We start from the raw sequence: 25,981 nt of genomic DNA, 5'->3' as shown, positions 1-25,981 counted from the left end.
TGCACACTCTGCACCCCGGCCATGCGGGCACAATGCACTTAAGTGGAGTTGCGGCAGAGCAAGCCAGACGGCTCTGCACGCTGGCCCGGCTTGGTCGGCATTCACCTCCGTGCCAGGCTGTGTCACCTGGTGACGCTGGCAGCAATTCGATGTTCTCCAACAGCATGGGTGATGTGCCAACGGGGGCTGGTGTCCCTGCCGCTGCCACCAGCTCTGCGCGGCGAGGCTGAACCCGTGTCTGCTACACGGGGCTCGTCTACGCTACCAGGCTGCTGGGGGGTGCGAGGGCCAAGGCTTCACGGGACCGAGTCAACTACAGCTGTGCAGTGCCCTCGATCGACCAAGCCAGGACCAGTCAGGTTTTCCTCACTGGGCCCACTCCTGCCCCATGGACGGGACTTGTGCATCGTGCCAGCACTTGATTTTTCATCGCTTGACACCCGTCTCAGCTTTTCCAGTCTTCTCCCCAGCACCAGGTCCAACCCATCACCACCCGTGTCACCACTTCCCTTTCCAAGCCTGGCACACTCAGGGCTTCCTCCAGCTGCCTGGAATCTCCCTGCAGGGCCAGGCCCCGCGAGGACTCGGGGCACGCTGCCTGGGCCATCCCTAGACGTTGCTCCACATCCTCCTCCCCTGCTCGGGGCTGCCAAGCACTTCCCCATCCCGTGTGGTGAGCACACCACCCTCCTTCCTCCCGCCTGTGACACCGCACCTCGCCCTGCTGCACCGCCAGCCCCTGCGGTAACGAGCTCGAGCTTGTTCCATGCCCGGGATTTCCTGCTCCTCAGTGCACTCCAGGAACCTCTCCCTGCCTTTCCAGCCCCTGCGCTTCCCCGGGAGCCCCCAGCTTCCCCCGCAGGTCTCCTGCATCTCATCACCACACAGTCCCCTGCTGCCCTCTGCTATGCGCCGGCTTCCAGTACTTTGCAGGGACCTGGGACGGGCCTCCAGTCACAGCCCCCCGCCATGGTTGCTTGTGAAGCCCTGGCTCATAGCTTCCTTTCAACAGCTTCTGCTCTTCCCTCCCAGCAGTTCCACACAATCGGCCCCCAGGTTTGGGGCGCTGGGTGTGCCCCGGTCACGATCCCAGCCGCAGCGACTGACCCACGGTTGGTGGCTGCCACGGGGCCCCCAGGCCTGAGCAGAGCCAGGAGCAACACCCGCGCCAGCCGGCAGCACCGCGAGGCTCCCGTGGCCTGTGCACTGACCTGCAGGCCGCTTGGTCAGGTTGAGGCAGTCGGCGTGGTACACCTTGGGGCAGCCCGGCTTCTTGCAGGACACCAGCTGCCCTGCGTCCCCGCAGCTGAAGCACTCGTCCTCCCGCTCCTTCATGACCTCGGCCTGCGACCGGCGCTTTAGCGGCCGCCGCTTCAGCTTCTTGGACTTCTCCTCGGTAGGATTTGGCTGGCTCTGTGTGGGGGGATAGCACGCGTCAGCTCTGGCTCCACTACACCGTGTACCATGGAGCTGAGGCAGCCTCCAAAATGAGACCCAGGCCGCCGACTACACCAGAGACGGGCTCTGAAAGCCCCTGGCCAAGGTGGGCTGGGCAGGCCTGGCTCCTCCGTGGCTGCCTCCCTCACCCGACCCAGCCCGGGGTTTCGTCCCGTGAGCTCACACTGCAAAGGGGCAGGCCGGCGACCCAGGCAGGGAGCGGAGCAGAGAGCCCCTGGGCCCGGCCGTGGATCAGATGAAGCACATGTGATGGGACAAGGGCAGGGCAGCACAGAAACCTCGCTGCACCCCGCGCCACACTGTTAGCACATTTGGCAGTGCACGGAGACACCCGAGAGCCCCGTCACCATGACCGACCCAACTCGTGGCGTGAGGGGCTCAGCCTTGGCAATGCGAGTGCACAGTGTCATGAGGCCGAGGGTGGCCAGGTGCTGCAGCCGCTGTCATGCACAATGCTGCTGGGACTCAGGAGGACAGAGAAGGGCATTTCTAGGCGCTTCTGCACAGACTGCCAGGGAGGCACTGCCTCCTCGGATCGAGGAACCCGCCCTGTCTGAAGAAGGATGTGTCCCTGGCAGGCACCATCTGCGCTGGGCCTTTGCAACATGTCCCGAGCTGCACCCAGTGCATTCCCCCACAGCGATAGAGCCAGCAGCGCCTGCAGTAAGTAACCAACCACTCCCCGAGCGGCTCCCCGCTCGCATCCAAGGAGCACGAACACACCGGGTCCTGTGCGAGTCGGTGGCAGCCCCAAGCTGCGCGTGGAGCGGCAGGAGCGGGGGAAGCTGCCCTGGCCAGCACGGCTCAAGGCAACTCTGGAATCCAAGGGAGCAGGCTCAATATCACTGCTCTTGACCCTGGCACGGTCCTGACATGTGCATCACTCCTGCAGCCCTGGGCCCGGCGCCTGCTGCTCCTGTCCCTCTGCAGAGCTCCAGCTGCCCCCACAGCCCACGAAGCACTCGCACAGCCCAGGAGCGGGGCACGGGGACAGCTGGAGCACGCAACGGAGCGGCCCGCGGCATGACAGGGCCCAGCTGCCACCCGCTGGAAAGCCCCACGGAACAGAAGCAAAACCGCAGTGGGACCTCGCTCCGTCTGCTGGCGCAGACCTCGGTGGCTCCGGCGCCTGCCTGCTGTGGCCTCTGACGCTCTGCTCAGGCTGGGAGTTTGAGGAAGCTCGTGGCACCAGCCTGGTTGCAGCTCGGCCCCAGCGAGGAAGCCTGCAGCCATGCCCAGTGCTGTGGCGCTCTCCCTGCCTCCTCAAGGAGCCCCGTGCAAACAGGGAGACCAGGCGCAGAAGCAGATGTCTGCTGTGCAATGCAGGGCGATGGGCCCCAGGCCCTGGAAGCTGCGGGAGCCCAGCCTTCTGCATGGCAGCTCCCCTGCCATGCCCTCGGCCCCGATCTCCGCGTGGCTTCCCCAGCAGGCGGGACCAGCCTGGCCTGGGCTGTCGACTCTAGCACGTGCTTCCCATGTCAACTGAACAGCCCAGCACGCGCTGGCCTCCATTCCCGGGCCGTGGCCAGAGGAACCGAGCTCAGCAGCAGCCCGACGGGAGCTCGCTCACGGACAGCTTTGTTCTGGTTTATTGCTGGGGGTTATTATGCCCACGCTCTGGCCTGGCATGTGGGAGGCGGGCGGCTGCCAGGGGCCATTTTTACCACAAATGAGGGAATACATCTTATTACAATAAGGTCAGTGCTTGAAAGGAGCAATCGCTGCTCCCCATGGATACAAACCGCCCCTGCCTACGCCGGGCTTTTGCGAAACCCCCCTGGCAACAAAGACCCGTAACCCTCAACACCTCCGAGATGTCGGGCTCCCGTGACTCGAGTGAGGGACACTGCCAGGCCCTTGCTGCCCACACTGCAGACAGCATAGTTTCATAGTAGCTCGGGTCAGGAGGGACCTGAACAGATCGTCTAGCCTGACCCCCTGCCACAGGCAGGAATGGATGCTGGGTTCACAAGACCCCAGACAGGTGATCGTCCAACCTCCTCTTGAATTTACCCAAGGTAGGGGCGAGGACCACTTCCCTGGAAAGTTGGTTCCAGATTTTGGCCACCCTAACTGTAAAATATTGCCTCCTGATCTCCAACCTAAACCTGTTCTCCATCAGCTTATGACCATTGTTCCTCGTCACCCCAGGTGGTGCTGGGGAGAAAAGGGCTCTGCCTATTTGCTGTTGATCCCCCCCTGATGAGCTTGTAGGCAGCCACCAGGTCCCCCTCAGCCTCCTCTTGCTGAGGCTGAACAGGTTCAGGTCCCTCAGCCTCTCCTCGTAGGGCCTGCCCTGCTGCCCTCTCACCAAGCGGGTGGCCTCCTCTGGACCCTCAGACGTGACCTTTGCAGGTCCCCCCTAACCCCACGTCTCAGTGGCTGCGGTGCACTGCAAGCCCTGTGCTCCCGGCAGGGCACGGAGCCGCTGCGCTGGGGAGGGCACGCTCAGAAGAAGAACGGCACCAGAAAGGCTGTCGTACCTTGGGCCGCACGCCGAGGAAGCCGCTGCAGTTGGGGGCCCCACACTTGCAAACCGTCTTCCCGTTCCCCAGACACTCCAGGTTGTAGTTGAACGTCAGCTCCGTGCCTGGCAACGAAAGAGGCTTGTAGGAGGCACCTGACCTGTGACGACCCAAGGGCCGACCTGAACGGAGAGTGGCACCAAGTCCCCCATCCCTCAGACCAGGGGCTACGTGCAACAGCCGTCACCTGCCAGCCAACTGCTTCAGCCCATCCCCCCCCTGCCCAGAGCTGTCCTGGGATCGCAGTACTGGGGCCCAAGCCCTGCACAACCAGGACTCTCCTGCCTGCCTGGGGCCTGGCTCTGGTGTTTGGCCCTAGCAGGTCTCACCTTCTCCCATGGCTCTCTTCACCAGACAGAACAGAAGACAAGGCACCCCTGTCCCTGCTCCCACCCCAGCCAGACACTCCCCGGGCAGCCCAGCGGGCCCTTACCGGCTTTGATATTCACAATGGCAAAGAGCCCGACCCTCGTGTCGCCGTTCACGCACCACTTCTGCGTCTCGCAGTTGGGCTGGCAGCAGTGGTTCATGAACCGGGCATAGTTGCCCTTTGGCCCCGCGTCGATGATTCGATCCTGCAATCACGAGGTGGGGGCACAGTCACCAGCTGGTGGGAGCCCTCCCTGCCCCAGCACAGGGGCACCCAGCTGGCATCCGCCAGCCCAGGAGAGCACCCGCAGGAGCCAGTGCCCGTTGGGCTCACGCAGCACCTGGGCCGGTGCTCCCCTTGGAGGGACTAGCTGACCACGTGCACAGCACAGCAACCCCAGGGAGGGGACGGGAGGCTCAACGTGGTGATCAGAGCCTGGGGACGGTTTGCTGCTGTGCCCACAGCCCGTTTCCCTCCCTGCAGAGCTCTTGTGCCCCCAAATCCTTTCATGTGGAGGCAGAGCAGCCGGTCCCTGGTGCCAGGGCTGTGCAGGAAACCTGGAGTGTCCAGGCAGCTTGTGCACACAGAGCACTGTGAGAAGGGGTCCTGGGCGCCTCCTGGGCCAGGCAGTGCCGTGGGGCTTCCCCGTGCCATCGTGTCTACCTACAGGCAGGGTGGCCTTCCCTGCAGCCAGGGCCTAGGGACCACCTAGATTCATAGATGCTAGGGCCGGAAGGGACCTCAATAGATCATCAAGTCCGACCCCATTGCGCCATGGCCAGGCGCAATGCTGGGGCAGGGGCAGAGCAGCTGGGCCATCCCAGCAGGGATCCCACCACCCACGGGCCACATGCCCTGACATTTCCCTCCCTGGGGGAACTTAGGCACCTGGCATAAACCCAGGGGCCGTGCTGCGGCCTGTCCTGCCGTGGGCGCAGAGCGATTGGGCACTGTCACCTCTTCAGCAGCCCTCGGTGCACACCCTGCCCAGGGCCAAGGCGGCTGCCCACGCACCTTGTCCAGCGTCAGCATGTAGAAGTTGGTGATGTCATGCTCCTGGGCGTAGCGGATGCGGGCACGACACTCCTCCTCGTCAATCAGCTCCCCCACATACTCGTTGACGAACTCACCCTGCATGGAGAGCAGCAGGCAGTCACTCAGCGGGGGCTGCCCCATGCCGACCCCCTGGTTGGAGGGGGAGGTAGAGACCCCCCGTGGCATCCCCCCGCAGCGAGGGCAGGGCAGCAGTGCCGCTGTTAGCAAGGCTGCTGCTCCAAGCCAGAGCCGCAGTGCAACGGGGTGCCTGCCTGCAGCTGGGGCCCCCTCTCCGGGCAGCCTCAGTGCAGACGAGTGCCCAGTGCCACTGAGGGGCTGGCTCTCTGCATTGCCGCAGGGACAGCGAAACCACAGCCTCTCGAGCCAGAGCAATGCCTCCCTGCCGCTTGGAAAGGAATGGGGCCAGACCCCGAGTGCAGCCATTCCCTTGCACGAGGGGGTCAGCGGGGGCCAGGTACCTTGCGGATGTCCGTCTTGGCCTGGAGGCCCCAGCCGCGGGCCAGCGTGCGGAAGATCTGCACCTCGGGGTACTGGCGCTTGGAGAAGCACTGGTTCTGGCAGCGCTCGCCAGCCGGGCACACCAGCGGGTGGCACTCGTACAGCAGCATGCGGTTGATGCACTCCGAGTCCAGCCCGCAGGGGTTCTCGTCCGTGGGCTTGCAGTTGCAGCGCGGGATCTCGGACAGGTCAGCCGTGCAGATCTGCACCTTGCCCACGGGCCGGTTCACCTGGGGCACAGGTAGGGCGCACAGGTCGGAAGGCGGCCATGCAGCAGCTCCAGGCTTCAATAGCTGCGCTGGGCAGGCAGCTCGACGGGTGCAGGGGCCCGACCTGTGCGCACACTCGGGGCTTGCGGCCAGCCCCCGCGGCGACCCCCGGGCAGGCACCCCACAGTGGTCCTCACCCGCCCGCTCATCGGATCGAAGCACCCAGGGGCCTGCAGCCCCAGCGCTGCACCCTCCCACCCACCCCACTGCTCCCTGCCCTCACACCATCAGCTCCTGAGGACTCGGGCTTCCCATGCCCAATGCGCGAGGCCCCAGGCCTGGAAACCAGCTGCTGGAGCAGGCTCAAACCCTGTCAATGCAGAGACCATTTGCACAGCCAGGAAGGCCTGGCCCTGCCACCCTCTGCCAAGGGACCCCGCACTGGGCTCCTGCACAGATCCCTGCATCCCCAGGCTGACAGCACTGCCCAGCGACACTGGACTGAGGAAGCAGAACTCCCCGTGGGACTGGGCCGGGTGCCGGCCAGCTTCCCTTGCAGGGGTCACTCCCACCTGGTCCTGCCCTGAACCAGCTGCTGGTGCTGTCCTGGCTAATGGCTGCAGCTTGTAACACTGGAGCCCGCGAGGCTTGGACCTTCTGGAGCCCTTGACAGAGCAGTTGCATGAAGGCAGGAGGAAGCAAGCAGGGGCGAAGCTGAGGCAGGGCTCAGATGCATCTGGGGCCCAAGACACCGTGTTCCCCATCCCTAGGGTCATCCCTCACCAAGCACCAGCTGGCCCAGGAGCTGCTGGGCTCCAGGCAGCTCCATGGCTCAGGGTCCCCAGCCAAGAGGGGCCCGCTCAGCCTGAGGCCCCCTCCCTCATTGCCCTCCCCTGTGCTTTGCCTGTGCTGGGGTCACAGCCCCACACAGCAGAGTGCAGAGAGGCTGTGTCAGCCACAAAGCCGATGCACAGGGGCTGTCCGCATACTCCTTTCTGCTCCCCAAGGCTGCAATACCCCAGCACCTGCAACTTCGCATGCTCTGGGGCCTCAGAGCCGTACTGCACTGAGCTCTCCCCAGCCAATCCACGCGGGAGGAGCCACCTGCGTGTGGCTGCCGCCCAGCTGCACGGCAGAGCACCCCCGTCCCCAGGCTGCCAGCCACGCCAGCGCATCCTCCAGCAGGAGGGAGCCAGAGGAAGTGCAGCCGTGCCAGCCCCTGCCTGCACCCCCACCTTGATGTGCTTGTAGGGAGGAGGCTTCTTGTCATTCTTCTTGTCTTCCTGCAGCTGCCTCAGCTCCTTCTGCGCCTTCAGCTCCTCGAAACGTGCGGCTGCCTCCTGCAGAGCTGGGCAGAGCAGCAGCTGCATCACTTGGAGCTCCAGCACCCACGCAATGCCTGCACCCCAGCCCCACAGGGAGCTGCCCAACAGCCCTTCCCGGGAGTCTTGCTCGCTCCACCCACTAGGCACACAGCCCTGCCACTACCAGACAAGCCCTCCTGCACCAGCACTGCTGCATCACGTACTCCAGGACAGCACAGGGCAGAAGGCTGGCCAAGGCAGGAGGACCCATACTGTTCAACATCTTCATTAATGATGTGGACATTGGAGTCAGAAGCGGGCTGGCCAAGTTCGCCGATGACACCAAACTTTGGGATAAAGCATCCACACCTGAGCACAGGCGGATGATCCAGGCTGACCTGGACAGGCTCAGGAAATGGGCGGACGAGAATCTGATGGTGTTTAACACCGAAAAATGCCAGGTTCCACCTTGGGAGGAAAAACCTGCAGCATCCTTATAGGCTCAGCAGTGCTATGTTGGCTAGCACTATGCAAGAAAGAGACTTGGGGGTCATCATTGACCACAAGATGAATATGAGCCTGCAATGCGATGCTGAGGCTAGTAAAGCAACCAAAACACTGGCTTGCATCCGTAGATGCTTCTCAAGCAAATCCCGGGACGTCATTCTCCCCTGTGCTGCGCCTTGGTGAGGCCGCAGCTGGAGTATTGCGTCCAGTTTTGGGCTCCACAATTCAAAAAGGATGTGGAGAAGCTTGAGAGAGTGCAGAGAAGAGCCACGCGCATGATCAGAGGTCAGGGAAGCAGACCCTACGATGACAGGCTGAGAGCCCTGGGGCTCTTTAGCCTGGAAAAGCGCAGGCTCAGGGGTGATCTGGTGGCCACCTATAAGTTTATCGGGGTGACCACCAGTATCTGGGGGAACGTTTGTTCACCAGAGCGCCCCAAGGGATGACGCCTAGGTCGAACGGTCATAAACTACTACAAGTTCGTTTCAGGCTGGACATAAGGAAGAATTTCTTTACTGTCCGAGCCCCCAAGGTCTGGAACAGCCTGCCACCGGAGGTGGTTCAAGCGCCTTCATTGAACACCTTCAAGAAAAAATTGGATGCTCATCTTGCTGGGATCCTATGACCCCAGCTGACTTCCCGCCCCTTGGGTGGGGGCTGAACTCGATGATCCTCCAGGGTCCCTTCCAGCCCTAATGTCTATGAAATCTATGAGAAGGCCAGGGGCCCAGGGTGGGGTCTGGGGGTCCCCAAGGAGTGGGGCATGGCAGGGATGGACAGGGAGAGGTGGGCGTTACCTTTCTTGTAGATGCCGTCCACCCCCTTGCCCATTTTGTCCTTGCTGCTGGCATCGCCTTCCATGTAGGGGAAGACGCGAGCCTGGTGCGTCCACAGGTAGTCCTTGGAGCCGAAAAAGAGCACCGGGAACTCCCCAATGTCGTGCTTCATCTTCTGGATGTTGGCCGGGATTGTGCGGGGATGGCAGATCTCAGCTGGCCACCACCTGTCCAAGGGAGGGACACAGAGAGCAGCTCAGACCTCTGGTGCTGTGGCCCTGGGCAGCCTGAGACAGCCCCATGCCGCGGCACGGGAAACCTGGTCAGGGAGAAAGGACTAGGAGGAAACGGTGCCCAGGACTGCCCGTGGGGGCCCCAAACCAGACCCCACTGCACCCCCACCCTCCCAGCAAAGTCTGCCATGTGGGAAGAGACCCAGGAACGTGTCCTCTGCCCACCTGTAGCGCCCGACTTTCACCCAGACCACCTCCTTGTAGTGCGGCTTCTTGCCCGCCTTGCAGTCGTTGCAGTACCAGCTGCCCTCAGGCATCTCGATGTTCAGACACTCACGGTGGAAGGCAGCCGGGCACGATTCACAACACAGCAGACTGCCCCCTGAGAGAGGGATGGGGTGTCAGTGCCACGGAGCGCCGAGGCCAGCCCTGGGCATGCCAGAGGACACCGCGCTCCCCTCGGATGCCCACTCCTGCAGCGCAGGGATGCTGCGTGGCGAGCCTGGTGCCCCACCACACGCACCCAGCTCTGGCCTGACCCACGGTGCAGGGTGCAGCGGCACCCATGAGACTGGCTGCGGACGTCTCCAGAAGCCAGCCCCAGGTGCCAAGCCTGCAGCCCGCCAGCCAGGCCCCAGCTCACCTTCCGAGCAGACGAAGCACCAGCTGACGTTGACGTGCTCGTGGTTGCGGCAGCCCCGGCGCGCCGTGAAGTGGTTGGGGCAGATGATGCTGTTGGAGGCCAGGACCACGGAGCCGGCAGCAAGGCAGAAGTCATTGGAGTGGTAGGCCACTGGGCACCGCACACAGCGCATCAGGCGGCCTGCCCGGGGACACGGGGGCATGAGCGGGGGCCACAGCAGCTGGGGGCTCAGCTCCCCAGCTCAGGCTGTGGTCGTGCTGCAAGGGAAGGAGCCCCCTCTGCAAACACAACCCTGACCCCCTGCACTGCTGCACTGCCCGGCAAACCCCGGTCACCCAGTGAGCCAGAACCCCTTTTGTTGGGGTGCAGAAGTGAGGGCTCAGGGCCGAGGCAGCTCCTCACCCTGCACAGAGGCTAGTGACCAGCTGCAGGGATGCAAGGGTCACAGACACGCAAACCCGGCCCAGCATCTGCAACAACCAGCTCTCACCTCTCCCATGCCGGGTGGCTCTGATGCAACCCAGGAATGGGGGATGGAGGAGAAGCAGCGGGCCTAAGCCCCACAGGCTGTCCAACTGGCCCCGCTGTCCCCGTGCAGATGGGCACAAGGACTGGGCTCCAGGATGCAAGGGTGAAGTGCTGTGCAAGCCCCCGAGTGCCCTCCCCGCATCGTCCCAGGGCAGTGCAGAGCAGCTGCAAGCCGGCGTGGGCAGGTGCCAGGATCGTCTGAGCCATGAGGCCACACTCCTGGATTCCTCTGGTTGCCACGGGGCACCAGGGGCAACACGCAGAGGAAAAGGGCCAGCAGAAGCAGCTGGCACTAGGGGGGCTGCGTCAAACAGGGGTGGCAGGAGGCAGAGGAGGGGAGGGAAGTTGGGTGCCCCCACGCCCGCGGGTGCTGGCGGCGCCCCTACCTTTGGAGGCAGAGACGTTGGTGGGGTTAGCAGCGTAGCAGGTCATGCAGATGTGCAGCGAGCAGCGGAAGCCCTTGCTCTGCAGCACGGCGGGAGGGTACTTCTGGACACAGGCCTCGTGGTAGTACTTCCCACACAGAGGCAGCAGGCATCGCTTCACATCCTCCCCACTGCTCTTGCACACGAAGCAGGTGTGGACGCCTGCAGCAACAACACAACACGGCCCCGGTCACGTGGGCTCGTGCGGGAGAGGGCAGCCACAGCCCCTGCCCACTGCTGCACCCAGAGATGGGCGCGTGGCTCAATCCCTCCTGCAGCGGCCATGCTCTGGTCCGTACCTGTGGAGCACTCGTTGCAGATGAACTTGCCCTTGGGCATCTCCGAGAGCCCCAGGCACTGCAGGTGGAACGCGCCGCAGCACTGCGCCTCGCACAGCAGCAGCTCACCCGGCTTCTCGCAGATCTGTAGGAAGGGAACATGGTTGGCACCAGCACAAGCTCACCCGGGGCCAGGGGTCCCATGGCTGCCTGAGAACTCGCCCGTCCCCGAGTCCCACAGTCAGGCAATGGCACGAAGACACTGCTCCCCACTGCCGTGGCCCTGGGCTCTACCTGGCAGACGTTCTCCTTGAGGGCGGCTCCCCCACCACGCTCCCCCTGCATCTTCTTGGATGATGGCACCCCATGGTCGTTCTCCAAACCCTCCTCAATGCCCTCCTTGGGGCTCGTGGCAGCCCCGTGCACCGAAGTCTCTCCCTGGAGGAAGGAACCAGAGTTCGGCCTGTGAGCATCTCCTGGGCCGGGGCACGCACCGGTGGCAGTTGCTGCCTGGGCTGGGACTCGCCCCACACACCAAGCAAAGCCTCCCTGAGGTGTCGGCTGCTTGGACTGCAGGTGTGCTCCCTTTTTCCCTGGACACAGCTTAGCTCAGGGCCAGAGCAGTGCTGGGACCCCCCCATGATGGAGCTCATGACGACTCCTGGTCAATCATCCTGAAAACAAGCCACAGGTGCACCTACAGGCTGGAGCAGCGGGACTGGCCAAAGGATGGTGCCAGGGGGAACAGCAGCAGTGCAGGGTCCCTGCCAGCTGCCCCGTCTGGGGAGGGAGCTACTCGGTGTCCTGTGCTGCAGCCGGGGGCCTGTGATGACCGATGGTGCCTGGCTGCCACAGTCCAGGCCGCGATGCCTGGCGGCACAAGGAGCAGCTTCTGGGAAATGAGCCAGGAGGCCTAGGGCCATGAGGGGCACCTGCCACATCCCAGTACTGGGACAGCCAAAGCCAAGCTCCTGCAGAGCTGCTGGCAGGCAACAGAGCCCTCCCTGCCCAAAGCCAGCTCTGACCACGCTGTCCCAGGCATCCTGACCCTGCTGCGGTGCTAGGTGCATGCATGGAGGCCATCAACTATTGCTGGGTGCAGGGGGCAGAGGTGCAGCAGGGAGCAGCGGGGTCAGCCATTCGTCTGCTCCATGGCCCCACGGTGCCCACAGAGGCAGCTGCTCCTGCTGCCCCAAGACGTCAGGGCCGCACCAGGGCCTGGCAGGCACATAGCAGCAGGAGCAGAAGACAGGCTCTCGCCACCCCCTGAGTTACTCAGAGGGCTGGTCCCAACGCACCCTTCCAGCACAGGGCTTTGCAAGAGGTCCTGCAGCAGGGACTTGGGGAGCCCTGGAGCAGACCTGGCCCTGCTCTGTCTGGCTGAGGCGCACGGGCTTAGAGCAAGGCTGGGTCGCTGCATAGCACGAGCACCCTGGTGACGGCAGCCTCGCTGCCTTGGCTGGCGGCTGCTCCCGGTGCAGGCGCCAGGGCCCCGGGTCCGGTGAGGCAGGCAGAGCGCGGCGCCAGGAGGCTGAAGCACATGACACACACAGACACGGGGCCGGTCTCCTTTATTGAGCACTGGAGCTGGGCCCTAGCTCCAGTGCCGAGTGCCAAACCGAGACACTACACTGCATATGGCTCGGGCTGCAGATGTGTTCATGGCTCGGCCCCACTCACAGAGGTGGTGGTTAGTTAGCCTTGGGCAGATGCACGGCCCTGCCATCGGCGTCATGATGCTCACTGCCTTTGGCCCCACGGGCTCCCTCAGGTAGGCCAGCTCCTGCGGCCTCCCACCTCTACCAGGGACCATCCCCAGAGCCATCTTCCTGCCTGCTTCGTTCCTGTCTTTCCAGAAGCCTAGCAGCGCCTCTCCAGCAGCTCCAGGCACCGAGCGTGCTGGTCCCATGCGCAGCCCTGCCTGGCTCAGGGGCCTGCTCCTCCTGCTAGCCACGGCCTCGGTACAGCGCGAGCCCTGTAACGAGAGGCAAGGGGCAGGCAGGATTAATCAGTTTATTGGCTCCAGCGAACTCCAGAGCCAAGATGCACAACACTGGGGACAGGCCGCGCCTGCAGGGTCAAGGCACCAGCAAGCGGATGTCACCCCGGATCAGATGTGCACAGCCAGTCTGGTCTGCCAAGGACCTGGAGATGGTCCCAGGGAGGCCCCGAGCTGGGTGGCTGGGGGCAAAGGGGCCCTCCCACTCCAAGCCCACTCGCAAAGCTGATGCAGTGCAGTGCAGCCTGCTGCAGGTCTGCATCAAGGTAAGAGCACATGGTCTCTGTCAGGGGCAAGACGTATGGCTCTACAGCTGGCTTGAGCCTGGGAAGCCATCCAGCTGGGGCCCACCCAGAGCCCAGGATGTCCAAGCCCACAAGCCAGCTGGGGCACCTGTGCAACTGGGGTTCAGTGCCATGCAGCCAGACACAGAGGGACAGGGAAAGCAGGCAGCCCTCAGGCTCTACGGGGGCTCCACCACCTGTGTCACACGCACGTATAACAGCAGTCCCCCTGCCCCACTACCCAAGAGCCAGGAGAAGTCACATACCTCATACTGCAGGCAGGCCCCTCTCGCCACCTCCTGGCACTGTCCAAGCTGCTGCCACAGCCTCAGGAGTACTCCAGGAACCCGGCTGTCCTTCAGGCTGGTCGCCTCCGCCCTGACCCAAAGCCTGGCCATAGACCCACGTGCACCTTCCCCGCCAGGCTGAAGCCGTGCAGGTGCACCTGGGCTCCACGGACAGGTGAGCTCACACCACCCAGGCTGTGCACTGCACCATGGCTCCCTGGCTGGCTCCCAGCCCGGGCATCCGGTGCAGGGTTCTGCCAGTGAGTTAGGCGCTTCCATGCCAGGGACTTCCCAGTCCAGTACGACCAGCTCCCAGTCTCCCGTCTGCCTGAGGCCAGCTGGCAGCACATGCTCACCCGGCTGCTTGGAGATGTCTTCTGAGGCAGCTGGCACAGACGCTGCCGGGGAGCACGCTGCGAGCTGTGCCAGTGTCCAGCAGAGGAGGCTGCACTGAGGAGTGTCCCTCTGCCCCCAGAGGCACTGGGGCACACCAAACTCTTGCCTCAAGCATGCCCGTCAGAGGGGTGCCCGCCGGCTCCGGTGCATGCAGGTCCAGGAGGTGAGGGGACACCCCCTTAGGAGCAGGGAAGTGCCCAGCTCTTCCCTCCAGCTGGCAGGCAGGATTGTGATGGGGGATCCCAAGGTCCCCAGTCTCACTAGTGACCCTCAGTGCCCTCTACCACCGCCCTCCAGCCAGCCCAGACCGTGGGCTGCAGGCAGGAAAAGGTGAACAGCAAGGCATGAAAAATCCTCTCTGGCAGCAAGAAGCCAGGACTCCCGCAAACAGCTCTGGGGTGTGAGGACACCTTCAATCAGCCCAGTGAGCACTGTGGTGTCCCCATTCAGTGCCCACGCATGGGGCAGGGAGCTGAGCAGTGACACTGGCCTCCTGGAGCTCAAGCCAACTGCTGTTCCAGAGCAACACCTTCGCCTGGGACCCAGCACACACAGCCGCGGTGGCAGGATGGGAGCCCCCAGCCTTCGGGGAGCGAGGGGGCATGGGACTCTCAGGTTCATGGCACCAGGCAGAGGTCGCCCTACCTCGGAGTGGGGAGCATCCCCCAGGCCATCTTCGCTCCGCTCCTTCTTGCCACGGGCCACAGACAAAGGGTGCCGTTGCCTCTTGCGCTTGCGCTGCTTCTCAGAGGGCTTCTCAGGAGCTGAGAGAGAAGGCAGAGGCAGGTCTCAGGACCAGTGCAGCCTGGCTCGGGCTGGCCACAGCTGCACAGCCCGGCCCAGCAACACAGACCCATCCCATGCCCGTGGTCCTGGCCAGCACAGAGCCTGGGGAGAAATGACGTGCTGTCTCTGGCACCTCCGCGCTGGGAGAAGGACATGGTTATGCCTGGCGTTCCTGCTCCCCCCGGTGAAGCGGCCATCCCAGGGCAGCCCTTCCCTCCACCCTAGCCCCACGTGGGGCGAGCAGATCCTGCTAGCATAGCAGCCCCAAGGCATGTGCTGAGCACTGCCCACGCCTGCTTCCAGTGCCCCAGAGCCCCGCACCGCCTACCTTCGCCGTGGTCAGAGAAGTGGGCAGGTGAATACAGCTCCGAGCTGTCACTCTCCGAGGGGCCGGCACCCTGGGGGCACACACCAGGTATGAGTTACCAGCTGCACTCACCCCAGCACAGAGCTGCTGTGCCCCGGGCCAGTCTGCCCTCCTAGGAGCTACTGCTGCTGGCCACGTCTCAGCCACAGTGAAACCCATTAGACTAGCACCGCTCGACGTTATCGGCCATGTGACCAGAGAGGTCTCTGGGCAAAGCGAGTCAGCAGGTACCGAGCGCTGCAGCAGCTCTCTGGGCACCAGCACGGGACCCAGCCCGGGCACCCCTGATGGCCACAGCTCAAGGGCTCTGCTCAGCAGGACACACACTGCTCTGCAGGGGCTCTGACAGCAAGGCCTGGCCCAAGTGGAGTGGGAACAGCCTAGCCCCGTGCTGGGGGCATGGGCACCTGCAGGAAGGGGCTTTAAAGGAGGCTGTTTCAAGCATAACCCATGAGGGATGCCCCAGCCAGGGCCCCTCAGCTGCCCCAGAAAGGGGGATGCGCGCTATGTCTGCTGCCCGCGTGGCATTCGTGTCCAGCCCAGCTGCAGAGATGCACCTTCTTTGGCGGAGTCCACTCCTTCTTTGGCATGAACGTGGTGTCCAGGTCATTGGACTCCAAGAGCTTCTTCGTGGGCTTCCTTTGCCGCTTGCTCTCAAAGCTCCCTGCAAAAGAGCGCTTCTCGTTAGGCCAGCACAGCCATCCTTGTGCCACACCGGGCTTGCAAAGCACATTCATCAGAGACCAACTGGCAGGAAGCCTCAGCCCTGATGTGTCACCCCCTTGGAGGGGGCTGCTGCTAGCAGTACGGTGCCCATGCAACACAGCCCAGCCTGACTGCCGCGAGAGCGCGGATGCAGGACCCAGGCTGCGGACAAGCCCCAGTGAGGCTGCCCAGGCCACAGGGCTTGCCTGATCCCTTTGGCCACCGTCCCTGGCTTCATGCTTCCCTGCTCTCTGCCCCTGTAGTGCCCATGTGAGCAATCAATGTGTCTGCTTCACACTCATGCCAATGGCAGCAGCACGGGGTGAGGCCGGCAGCACGGAGCCAGACTCCTGCCCCTGCCTGGGCGCTGCGTGGCCTCACGCCTACCTGACTTCAGGAACCGCTCCTCTGCCTCCGGGGAAGCAGAGATCTCCGACAAATCCGGGGAAGACAGCGTCAGCTCAGGCAGCTCTGCGGGCCCCTCTCCGAGTCGGCTGGCCAGCTCCGTGGGCTCTTCCGAGAGGGGCGGCTCTCGCTCGAGGACCGGAGGAGACTCTTTGGTTGAAGAGGAAGATGGAGTTGAAACGAAAGGGCTGTGCTCTAGCCGCCTGCTCTGAGCGCCACGGCCAGGGCTGCGCGGTGCGGGAAGACCTTCCTCCTCTTGACACTCAGACCTCTCTAGGGCATTCACCTGGCACAGCAACACACACAGATGAAAGCGCGCTCGGCCCGGGCAACACCATGCACACGGCAGAGGCGAAGCAAGCAGCGCCGGGCCGCTGGGGCAGGGTGCGGCGGCAGCGCCGGATCTTGCCTACCTTCCGTGATGGCTCATGGCTCTTCCTGGGCTTCTTCTTGGGCGCGAAGATATGGTCGTACTCCTCGGCATACTCCAGCAGCCGCTTGCTCGGCTTCCTCAGGCGCTTCCGCTCCGAAATGACTGCGAGCAACAGAGAGCGGGGTCAGCTCTTGGGGCTAGGATGAAACCCCCACAGGGGCCTCCTCCCAGGCCTAACAGACAGAAAGGCTCAGAGCCGCCCGAGCCCTGGCCCTCGCTGCAGTCTCTTTGATCCCTGATCTTGACTGCCCAGGGCTGGCAGAAGGGCCTGATCTCCCAGAACGGGGCGCCCTAGGAAGCCAAACCCCGCATCCTGTGTCCCACGCTCCGGAGCCATGGCACCTCAGGCGCCTGCACCCACAGCCCTGTCAGCTTCGCTTGCTGCCAAGCCTCGCTCCAGCAGTACCCAGCCTGGCCAGGCAGCCCCTGCCTGTCCTGTGCGCTGTGGTCCAGGCTGAGAGGGCTGCTCTCCCCAGCGCGGCTCTGGGGCAAACCCAAGTTCCACCACCAGCTGCTGCAGATGCATCGTTCAGGTTGCAGGGTCACCTGCCCCCACCCACGTCCTGTTTTCTTCCACGTGACGCTGTGCCTGGAGGAGCCGGCAGCTCTTGCAAGACTCTGCAGGGAAGTGCCTGCGCCAGGCGCCCTGCCTGCATCCTGAGGAAGCCTGTCTGGGCATGGAGATGCCTTATCAGGGGTTCCTAAGTGCTCCTGGACAGGCTGCCAGGAGGTCACCATGGTGAGGGCCACCCAGCCAAGGCAGCATCCCATCCATGCCAGGAACCTGATGGAGCAGGAGCCATCTCCAGCCCTGCCCCTGGGCTATGGGGCATGGCACATGGTGCCCACAGCCTGCCATCAGCTTGCAAGTGCCCCTGGCTGCCTCTGGGCTGGGCAGTGCCCTGCACCCTCTGTCCCCTTCTGCCTTTGCTGGTTGAAGGGCTCCTTAAATGAGAACCCCAGGAGATTTTCACAGGTCAACCCAGTGCTTCATGCTGGAACACCCTGGGGTCTTGAGAACAAGGAGAGAATAGCCTGTCCCTCACAAGGCACGAGCACATGTGTGGGCTTGCATTTGTGTGTGCACAGGAACATGCACATACACATGCGCATGCATGTAGGAGCTGCCTACCCGTCTACATCTCGGCAGCCGTGTTCCTAGCACAGCTCTCCTACACAACCCCAGTGCAATGGAGGCGCCTGGACAGGGCGGCCAGGCCTCCTGGTGGCACATTGCTTAAATGAGTATAAACCCACCAAAGCGCAGCAAGCAGTGCTGTCTGCTCATGACAAGCGCACTCTGCGTGGGGCAGCGCAGGGTAACCCCAGGCGCAGTGTGGGGCAGCCTGGGGCCCAGGCATTCACGGGCCCTGGTACCTAGGACATAGCAACTGCAACGTGTGACCTTGTTGGGCTTTGCTGAGCCTCGTGGGCACTGGCGACCCAGTCCCTCCTTAGCCAGGCTGCTCGCTCTACAAGGACACCCACATTCAGCCACTTGCAGCAGCTCCTGCCCTGGGCAGACCCAAGACGTGTCACTGGCCAGGAACACGTTGAATCTCCCCTCACTGCACATCCTGACTGCAGGGGATGACCGCAGCTGCAGGGTGGTGACATTCAGGGCACTGCGAGTACCTGGGGAGCACGCAGCGCCAGGTGCTTCCCCACCTGCTAGGCACCGCGGTGACAGGCGGGTCCAGCAGCTGCCAGGGCATGTTGCAAAGCCAGCCATGCTTTCCCAGGCAGGCTCCCAGGGAGGGCCAGGAGGGTAGAGTCTGGGCTGGACTTTGGTCTAGTTTCTACTTGCAGAATTGGATGCCTGCTGGGAGCTCAGCCTGTCCCGTGCACACTGCCCCCAGCCCCATGCACCCGCCTTGCTACGCTGCTGCCTCTTCTCCTGGGGACACCCCACAACCTGCCCCCACTCCCACAGGCCCGCTGCCTGCCTGGGCTCCAGGCTCCCCTTACTCAGACTGTCCCTGCATGACTGCTGATGCCCTTCATCAGTGCATGGCTCTCATGCCTGCAACATGCAGCAGGCTGGAGGCGGAGGTGGGTCTTCACTTGCTTGGTGAAACACCAGCACACCCCAGGGCCTCCAACTGCACCAGCCACTGGGAGCCTGCGTGCTATTTGCAGTGGCAGCATCACCCACGAAGCTCCCAGGGGCTCCCCCTGACTCAGCCCATGCATCCTCGTAGCTCCCAACCGTGCATGGCCCCCGCGTCACCACCTCTCACCTTGCTCCTGCTTGCAGCAGCCAGATGTGGCTCTGCTGGGAGTGCGGTGCCAGAGGCAGGTTATGGACCTGCGCAGGGAAAGGGAGCGGGACAACGGAACTGGGCGGGAAGCTGGGCAGAGCGGTCACGGCTGCAGGCAGCAGGATAACACGAGGGAAACCTGTGTCCATGCAGGCCGTACTGAACTTGGAGCAGCTCTCAACAGCGTGCTCGTCCTGTAGAGCAGAGCCTTGTGAAGTGTGCAGATATGCACATGTGCACACATGCATGAACATACATCCACATGCATGGAAGCCTCACTCCCTTACCTTGTGCAGGGAACTCAGCCCGGGGTGCAAAGCTGCCCAGATCCGGCTCCATGTCAGGCTTGTCACGTGCCGTCAGCCGTGGCATGGCTGAGTCCCGGTGGTTCTGGCAGCCCTGCCCTGCTGTGTCGCTTGGGCTGGGGGCAGGAGGCCTGTGCACCGTGCACTTGCTTCCCTTCAGCGGGAAGGTGCTGGGAGTCCGACTCTGGAGGGCCCGCTGTGAGCTCCCTGGGGCCCGAGGCCGGCGGCCTTGCTTACTGGCTTTCGCATTGCTTTGGTTAAAACGCTGCCAGCGCTTCTTGGGCGCCACGTGGTTGGCACCGCTGGTCTCCTCACCCAGGGAGCACTCGCTGTTGGCCTCCGAGTCCAGCTCTGGGCTCTCGCTGTTCTCGGCAGACGTACAGCTCGGGACGCTCTTCTCCAGCTCGGGCATCCCGCGGAGGGGGTCTGAGCTGTCGGAGGAGCACACCGAGTCCTCGTCGGTGGAGTGCCCCAGCAGCCCCAGGGGTCCTTTCCTTTCCGAGCTGCCCGTGTCCTTGCCCAGGGGACCCGTCCCTGCCCCCAGCACCTCTCTGCGCTTGCGGGACCCGCCGGCAGCTGCATCCCGCGAGAACCGCCCAAGGGCTGGGGCAGGTCTGTCCAGCTTCGTCTCCTTTCTGCTCCCCGCTCGCTTGGACGGCGGCTTGGGCTTAGCGCTGTGGCGCCTGGCAATGCAGTTGGTGCCGTTGGAGCTGGAGGCTGGAGCACCGCCTGGCTCCCTCTTGCTGGCCCCGAGTCCAGGGAGCTTGGCCCCTGTGCTGGACAGGGAGGGTTCACTAGCACTGGGGCTCTGCCGCGCCACCTCCGGGAGACAATCCCCGTTCCGCTCCGCCTTGAAAGGGTGGCCCAGCGCAGGCAGCAGCTTTGGGGCACTGGCCGGGCCACTCCCGGGGCCATCGCCACAATACAAGGCCAAGTTCTGAGCCGCCATGAGCTGCTGCTCCTTGGTCTTGCTGTCGTGCATGTCCTTCAGCATCATCAGCAGGGTGCTGAACTTGTAGTCCGGCTCGATAGGCAGGCCATGGCCAGAGGCAGATGTGAAAAGCGAGGGCACGGCGGGCTTCGGGGGCCCACCGCTACTCGCCTCCTCGCTGAGGGACCGGAAAGACAGTGAGTGCTTCACCACGGCCGCCTCCACCTCGGCTGCCTCCTGGCGCTTCTCATGCACGTTGTTCAGCAGCCGCTGGCCGTCTGCCTTGCTGCCTTTGCCGAGCAGTTCCAGGGTGGCGCCAGGGAAACCTTTGGTGTCGGCAGTGCCGCGATGCATGCCGCTCTCCTCCCGGGCCAGGCTGGGCTCTGGCCCTGCGGTGCGCAGGGTGCTTCTACCTGACAGCAGCTGGAGGCTGTGAGGCGGTGCAGCCCCCTGGCTGGGCACTCGGGCAGGAGGGCCAGTGCCAAGGGGCGTAGTGTGCTTGTCTGCAGGGGGGAGATTGTCGCGTCGGGTAGCCGCAGGGCACAGTCGGGCAGGGGTGGGTGGCTCAGCGTCTGAGGAGGCTTCTTCGACCTCCCCTTCTTCGGGTCCCGACTCAATGCTGATGGTGTGGGAGCTCTGCAGGGGTCGGTGGTCCCGATAGGCCCGTTTCCTGGCTCTCCGGCCACTGCTCTGAGCCAGGCGCACAGCACGGCTCAGGCTCCCACTGGCCCCGACAGGAAAGTCGTCATCCAGCGTCTCGTCGCTGATGTGCAGGGCGCCAAAGGCTCTCTCGGGGCTCTGGTCCATGAGGTCCAGGTCGCTATCCCCATCGTCCTCCGAGGAGGAGGAGGAGGAGGAAGAGGAGGAGGAGGAGGAGGAGGAGGAAGAGGAGGAGGTCAGCGAGTCGGAGTCGCTGTCCAGGTCCCTGGCGCCAGGCATGGAGTAACGGCTGTGCTGCTGGGAGCCACGGTAGAAGCTGCCAGGGCTGCCCCCCTCCGTGGAGGGGCTGGAGCGCGAGTCCCGCGGGGCGGCGCTGCTCGGGGCCCCGTATGTGTGCTCCTTCTCAAAGCGCCTGTCCCCAAAGGACGCCAGCAGGTGGTTTTCCTTGGTGCCGCCGGAGATCGTCAAGCTGCTTGCGATGCGCCGCAGCTCGTGGGACGCGTGCTTCTCTGGCAGGTTCCCCCCCAGCAAGTTCCTGGCCATGCTCCTGGGCGCCTGCCCCCCGAGCCCCCTCTTCACCGTCTCCATCCGCACTCTGGTCTTTTTTACCCTTGTCCTCTTCCGGCTATCGGAGTTCTTCTTCACTTGTGATTTGGTGCCTGACTTGCCCTTCTCATTGCCCGTGTACCTGGAGGGAAATGCCAGGGAGCTGAAGCAGCCATTGAGCTGCCGGCCCCGCACCGTGCTGGGGCCGTTTGTGCATGGTGGCTGCAGCTGTGCCCCCTTCCTGCGGCCTGGCTTGCGGGGGCTCGGGCTGCGCATCCACTCCTCCAGTCCCTGCAGGAGCAGGTCTTCTGCCTGGGAGACGCCGACCTTCCACTTGGCCATGAACCGCTGAGGCACCTGTGAGAGGAGACAAACACAGGGACCATCAATGACATGCGGAGGAGGGGGAGAACAGACACAGCCTTGCTCCTGCAGCCCCTCCAGAGCCTGGTGAATGCCACCCTGGACATGTGCACGAAGCACCAGAAATCCCCGCAGTAGCCCGACTGCAGGCCCTGCCTCTAGGCACCTCAGCCTCTGGGATTCACAGAAATCACAAGAGCCCCAGAGCCATGGGGCTGGCAGGGACCCCAGAGGTCACGTCCAGTCCAAGTCCTGCCTGAGGCAGGATCAGCCCTGTCCAAACCAGCCCAGACAAGTCCATCATCTAAACTACATAAGATACCATCGCACAACACAGACATCACACCTGACCCTGCCACAGGGGAAGCAGGGGACCACAGCCACCTGCATCCTGCTTCTACACAAGGTTGTTAATAGACGCTCCAGAAACCCAGGCCAAGGCCTTGCCCCCACTGCAGAGAAAGCAAACTCCCGCCCCACCCTCCCCCCCCCAGTCCAGACCAGTCTAAGCAGAGATAAAAACTTCTTCCTGACCTGCCTGAGCCTGAGCGTGGGGGCAAGACCCTCCAGCCAGGACCCTGTGGGACTGGTGCCAGCAGGAGCATTGGCACAGCCCAGTCCCTGTCCCCAGCCTGGGCTGCACCAGCACCAGCGCCTCTGGGGGAGGCTTAAAAATCCTCCGAGGCATAGAGCAGAAAGGGAGCGACCAGCACAGTGCAGAAGGCTGGGACACCCCCGTAGCAGAGCGCGGGCATTGGTGCATCTAGATCAGATGATGAAGAAGGGTTTTAAGGACAATGCCGCAAGCCAACATCAACCCCAGGCCTGGGGTTGGCTTCTGTGCCTGCCCCTGCTCTTTCCAGGGTTACACACAAGATCTTACTGGCTCAGAGCAGCCAGGGGCTGAGCAGCAAACAGCCAGATGCTTGGGCGGCTCTCCAGGAGATCTGACACCAGCCTGGCACAGCACACAGGTAAAGCGGCTCTTCCCAGAGCTGCAGCCGTGCAGCCCAAACGCACAACAAGGTACGAGCCAGAGACCTCCTGGGGCCTCAGAGCACAGACAGGCCCCAGGGGAGCACAGCAGTGATGCCAGACTCTGGGATCAAGAACAGTCCTCCTAGTCCCATGGCGAGTGCCCTGTCCAGGGACGGAAGGGGAACAGCATAGAGCCCCCATCTCCGATGGCAGCAAATGTCTCCGGGGCTGTCCCCTTGTGGGAACGTGTCCCATGTGCGGAGGGGAGCACCCCCACCCTGCGACTCTGCAAGCAGCACTGCGCGCTCCTGTGCTCAGCGCGCTCACCGCCTGCTTCCTCTGGGCACCTGGGCAGTACACTGCTGCACGGGGCACGACTGCTCCAGGAGCTCCTAGCACACGTTCCGGCTGCTTTAGCGCTGTGCCTGATCAGGTCTGGAGCAGCAGGGAATTGGCCAGAAGTGGGGCTGATGAGTCTGGGAAGCTATTTCAGCAAACCACTTCCAGACACTGAGTGGGTGGTGGCACCGATGGGTGCCAGCAAGTCTCTGGAGGCCCAGGCATGAGCCAGCTGTGCTGACAGATGCCGAGAAGGACCCACCATGCAAGCCCAGAGCACACAGCATGGAGCCCTACCTTGTGCTTGTAGCCTTTTTCTTTTTGCTTCCCTCTCTTCCGCAGAACTGGCAGCTCTTCAAACTGGTGTCTGCCCTCAAAAGGCATGATTGCTTTCCCGGCCACCCAGGCCTTCTCCGAGGGGTCCCCCAGGGCTTCGACGTAGTATTCGCGGTATGGTCTCCGGTTGGACGCTGCAGGAAGGGACCAGAGGGGATCAGCGCCTTGCTTGCAATGGGGCAAAGGTGTTGGGAGCACAGCACAGACAGTGACATCTGTCCACTCAACCAGCACTGGCTTAACTGCCCGTGCTCCTGTGTTACCGCTGTCCCGGGAGAGGGTGCCCCTGCCTCAGTGCTCCAGGCTCCTTGGCTGGCACCATGCACCCAGCAACGGGGACTGCTCTGAAACAGGTGATCTACAGACCCATGCACCTGCCTCCACTGCAGCAAAGACTCAAAGCTGGAGGGCAATGGGTTGGCAACTCCCCCCCACGAACACACACCTGCCTCCCCTGCCACAGGGACATGTCCAGTGGCCACCTCTGCCTGGATTGCAACTTGTTCATGTTACACTGTCTCCCTGGAAATGAGCCCTGCTGTGCACAGGCTGCGACTTTAGGGAGGGAGCTCTCATCTTCCACCCTTGGTCCCCCTTCCTTGTTCAGCTGGTTACTGCCAGGCACAGCCCATTCACTCCAGATGCAAGGGGATGGGACACCTTTGCAGGATGTTTCTCCCCACCCCACCCTGCGAGCATGCAGGTGGTGCCAGAGGAGCTGCAGGGTTACACAGGGTGCACGCATGCCCGGGGTACCACTACCTGGGTCACCATGTGGCAGGCAGGTCAGAGGGCTCTGGGCAAAGAGGACCCAGAGCAGGCACTGGGCCCATGCATGGATGGGATGGCTGTGGGGCCCCAGCCCGGGCTGCGTTCTGCCCAGCAGCACGTGGAGACACCTTCCAGCTCCAAGGCATCCTGATGCTTGAGACAGGGGAACGCCTTCACGCCTGGGCTGGCAGGAAGGGCAGCGTGCAATTCCGCCCAGGTGCAATGAAACACCAGTCTGAACCTCTTTGGGCTCCTGATCCACCCCCCGCCCCTTCTCCCTGCTGGTGCTGGCTCCCACTGGCTGGGGCTGCGCTGCCTCTCTTTACCTTCGCCCTCGTCTCTTTGCTCAGTGCCACTCAGCACCATTGCCCATCTCGGGGCAGCAGAGCCCGCAGAATCCCACACATCTGGCACATCCATTGAGTTTGGATGTGGGGCTGCTACACTGCACCCCTCACTCTTGGAGAAGCAGGGGCGATGCACAGCTCACCAGCAGCCCCAGCCATGCAGGGGCATTACCTTTCATCTTCGAGTGGCAATCCAGTGTCGGGTCGAGGCAGATGGTGCAGGGCCACCAGGGCCGGCGGCTGAACTTGGCCCAGACGAGGTCGTCCATGTCATACTTCACTGGCGTGGGCTTCTTCTTCACACGATGCTTTGGACAGAAACCAGAACAAGAGTCAGTGGCAGTGGGTCAGGCATGGTGGTCACGTCCTGAGGGGTCACCCTGGGCCGCGTTCTCACTAACATCTCCGTGGGGCTTGCCTGTCCCCCAGCTCGCACCAGCACAACCTGCAGCGTCCTAAAGATGGGCACGAGGGCCAAAGCATACACCTGCCCACACGCTCATCTCTCCGGCCTCTATGCCTCACTGAACCATGATGCTGAAGCTGCCAGGAACCTACTTGCTACAGGGCAGTTGCTCACATCCACATTATTAGCAAAGGAGAATTGGCCCGGGCGGTGCAACAGCAGGGATCTGCCGGGCACAGAAAAAGCAACAGTAAATCCTGCTCCACAGAGCCGTGCTGAGGCCCCAACATGTTGATGTGCTGAGTTGGGAGCCAGAACTGCACCCACAGCATCAGCAGAGATCTGCACCGCGGCGTCCCCCGACCCACCGGTCTGCCCTCGAGGCCACAGCACAATCATTTTAAATGCTGGTTACACTAGTTTTTTTGGGGTGGGAGCAGAAGCAGCTGCCGAACAACAGCACTACACTGAACCTCCAGATGTGCCACGAACCCCAACCTGCAACATCAGAACAGGGAGATGGGTGGTTCTGCTTCACCTGGAGAACCGGGTCTGGTTTGGGGCCCTGCACTTCAAGAAGTTTGGGATGAGCCCAGTGCAGAGCAACAAAAAATGATTAGGGGCCTAGGAAGCAAGACTGAGCAAAGGCTGAAAGAGCCAGGGCTATTTAGAGTGGAGAAGGGAAGACCGAGGGGGGACTGGATAAGTCTTCCGACACCTGGAGGGTGATTACAGGGAGGACAGAGACGGGCTTTACTCTGCGGCTGCAGGGGACAGGACGAGGAGCAATGGCCTCAAGCTGCAGCAGGGGAAACTGAGGCTGGAGGAGGAGCTTTCTGGCTCCGGGGGTCCAGCACTGGAACAGGCAGGGAGAAGCTGCCGAGTCTCTGCCCCTGAAGTTTTCAAGAGCGGGTTGGACAGGTCCCTGACTGGGAGGGTTTAGCCAGGGCTGATCCTGCCTGGACTAGATACGACCTTGTGAGGTCCCCTCCTGCCCTGCTGTCCTGTGACCCTGCCGCTTTCAATATTTAGACTGGGGATCTTCCCCCTGCACCCCAAAACCCTTAGACAGAAGTCACCGACAGCGCCTGAGAAGCCCTAGGACCAGGGAGGGCCTGCTGGAAAGTACAGCACCACCACAACAGCTTCTTGCACAGAGCTCGACATGCCCTTTCCAGCTGGGGAAAGCCGCCCGCAGCAGTCCCAGCTGTTTGGAGCACTCTACATCAACCTGCGGCTGGGACCGGGTCCTGAACCGGACTCTGG

General features: G+C 63.2%; 2 protein-coding genes across 4 annotated transcripts in view; both read right to left on the bottom strand.

Moving 5' to 3' along the window:
- Nucleotides 1-25,981, bottom strand: part of NSD1 (nuclear receptor binding SET domain protein 1) — a 49,752-nt gene that overhangs the window by 9,038 nt on the left and 14,733 nt on the right. For all 3 annotated transcript variants that reach the window (XM_059712993.1, XM_059712995.1, XM_059712994.1), the window contains exons 3-22: nucleotides 24,482-24,617; nucleotides 23,153-23,325; nucleotides 19,021-21,532; nucleotides 16,453-16,574; nucleotides 16,022-16,325; nucleotides 15,487-15,593; nucleotides 14,891-14,960; nucleotides 14,422-14,540; nucleotides 11,105-11,248; nucleotides 10,832-10,955; nucleotides 10,494-10,694; nucleotides 9,580-9,759; nucleotides 9,162-9,318; nucleotides 8,725-8,930; nucleotides 7,352-7,464; nucleotides 5,868-6,137; nucleotides 5,368-5,484; nucleotides 4,417-4,558; nucleotides 3,942-4,048; nucleotides 1,212-1,413 (exon numbers count right to left, since the gene is read on the bottom strand). In XM_059712993.1, coding sequence (XP_059568976.1) covers nucleotides 1,212-1,413; nucleotides 3,942-4,048; nucleotides 4,417-4,558; nucleotides 5,368-5,484; nucleotides 5,868-6,137; nucleotides 7,352-7,464; nucleotides 8,725-8,930; nucleotides 9,162-9,318; nucleotides 9,580-9,759; nucleotides 10,494-10,694; nucleotides 10,832-10,955; nucleotides 11,105-11,248; nucleotides 14,422-14,540; nucleotides 14,891-14,960; nucleotides 15,487-15,593; nucleotides 16,022-16,325; nucleotides 16,453-16,574; nucleotides 19,021-21,532; nucleotides 23,153-23,325; nucleotides 24,482-24,617 — 5,506 coding nt within the window. The remainder of the gene's footprint in view (nucleotides 1-1,211; nucleotides 1,414-3,941; nucleotides 4,049-4,416; nucleotides 4,559-5,367; nucleotides 5,485-5,867; nucleotides 6,138-7,351; nucleotides 7,465-8,724; nucleotides 8,931-9,161; nucleotides 9,319-9,579; nucleotides 9,760-10,493; nucleotides 10,695-10,831; nucleotides 10,956-11,104; nucleotides 11,249-14,421; nucleotides 14,541-14,890; nucleotides 14,961-15,486; nucleotides 15,594-16,021; nucleotides 16,326-16,452; nucleotides 16,575-19,020; nucleotides 21,533-23,152; nucleotides 23,326-24,481; nucleotides 24,618-25,981) is intronic.
- Nucleotides 12,364-14,415, bottom strand: LOC109284758 (uncharacterized). The gene is made up of 2 exons (XM_019494130.2): nucleotides 13,360-14,415; nucleotides 12,364-12,785 (listed from the first exon to the last, which is right to left on the bottom strand). Exons 1-2 carry the CDS (start codon nucleotides 13,657-13,659, stop codon nucleotides 12,405-12,407), a joined length of 681 nt encoding a protein of 226 aa, XP_019349675.1. The 5' UTR covers nucleotides 13,660-14,415; the 3' UTR covers nucleotides 12,364-12,404.

Source organism: Alligator mississippiensis, chromosome 9 (assembly GCF_030867095.1).
Source record: "Alligator mississippiensis isolate rAllMis1 chromosome 9, rAllMis1, whole genome shotgun sequence".
Lineage (NCBI taxonomy): Eukaryota > Metazoa > Chordata > Crocodylia > Alligatoridae > Alligator > Alligator mississippiensis.
The sequence above is the reverse complement of the archived record's forward strand: the minus strand, read 5'-3'. Positions and strand labels throughout refer to the sequence as shown.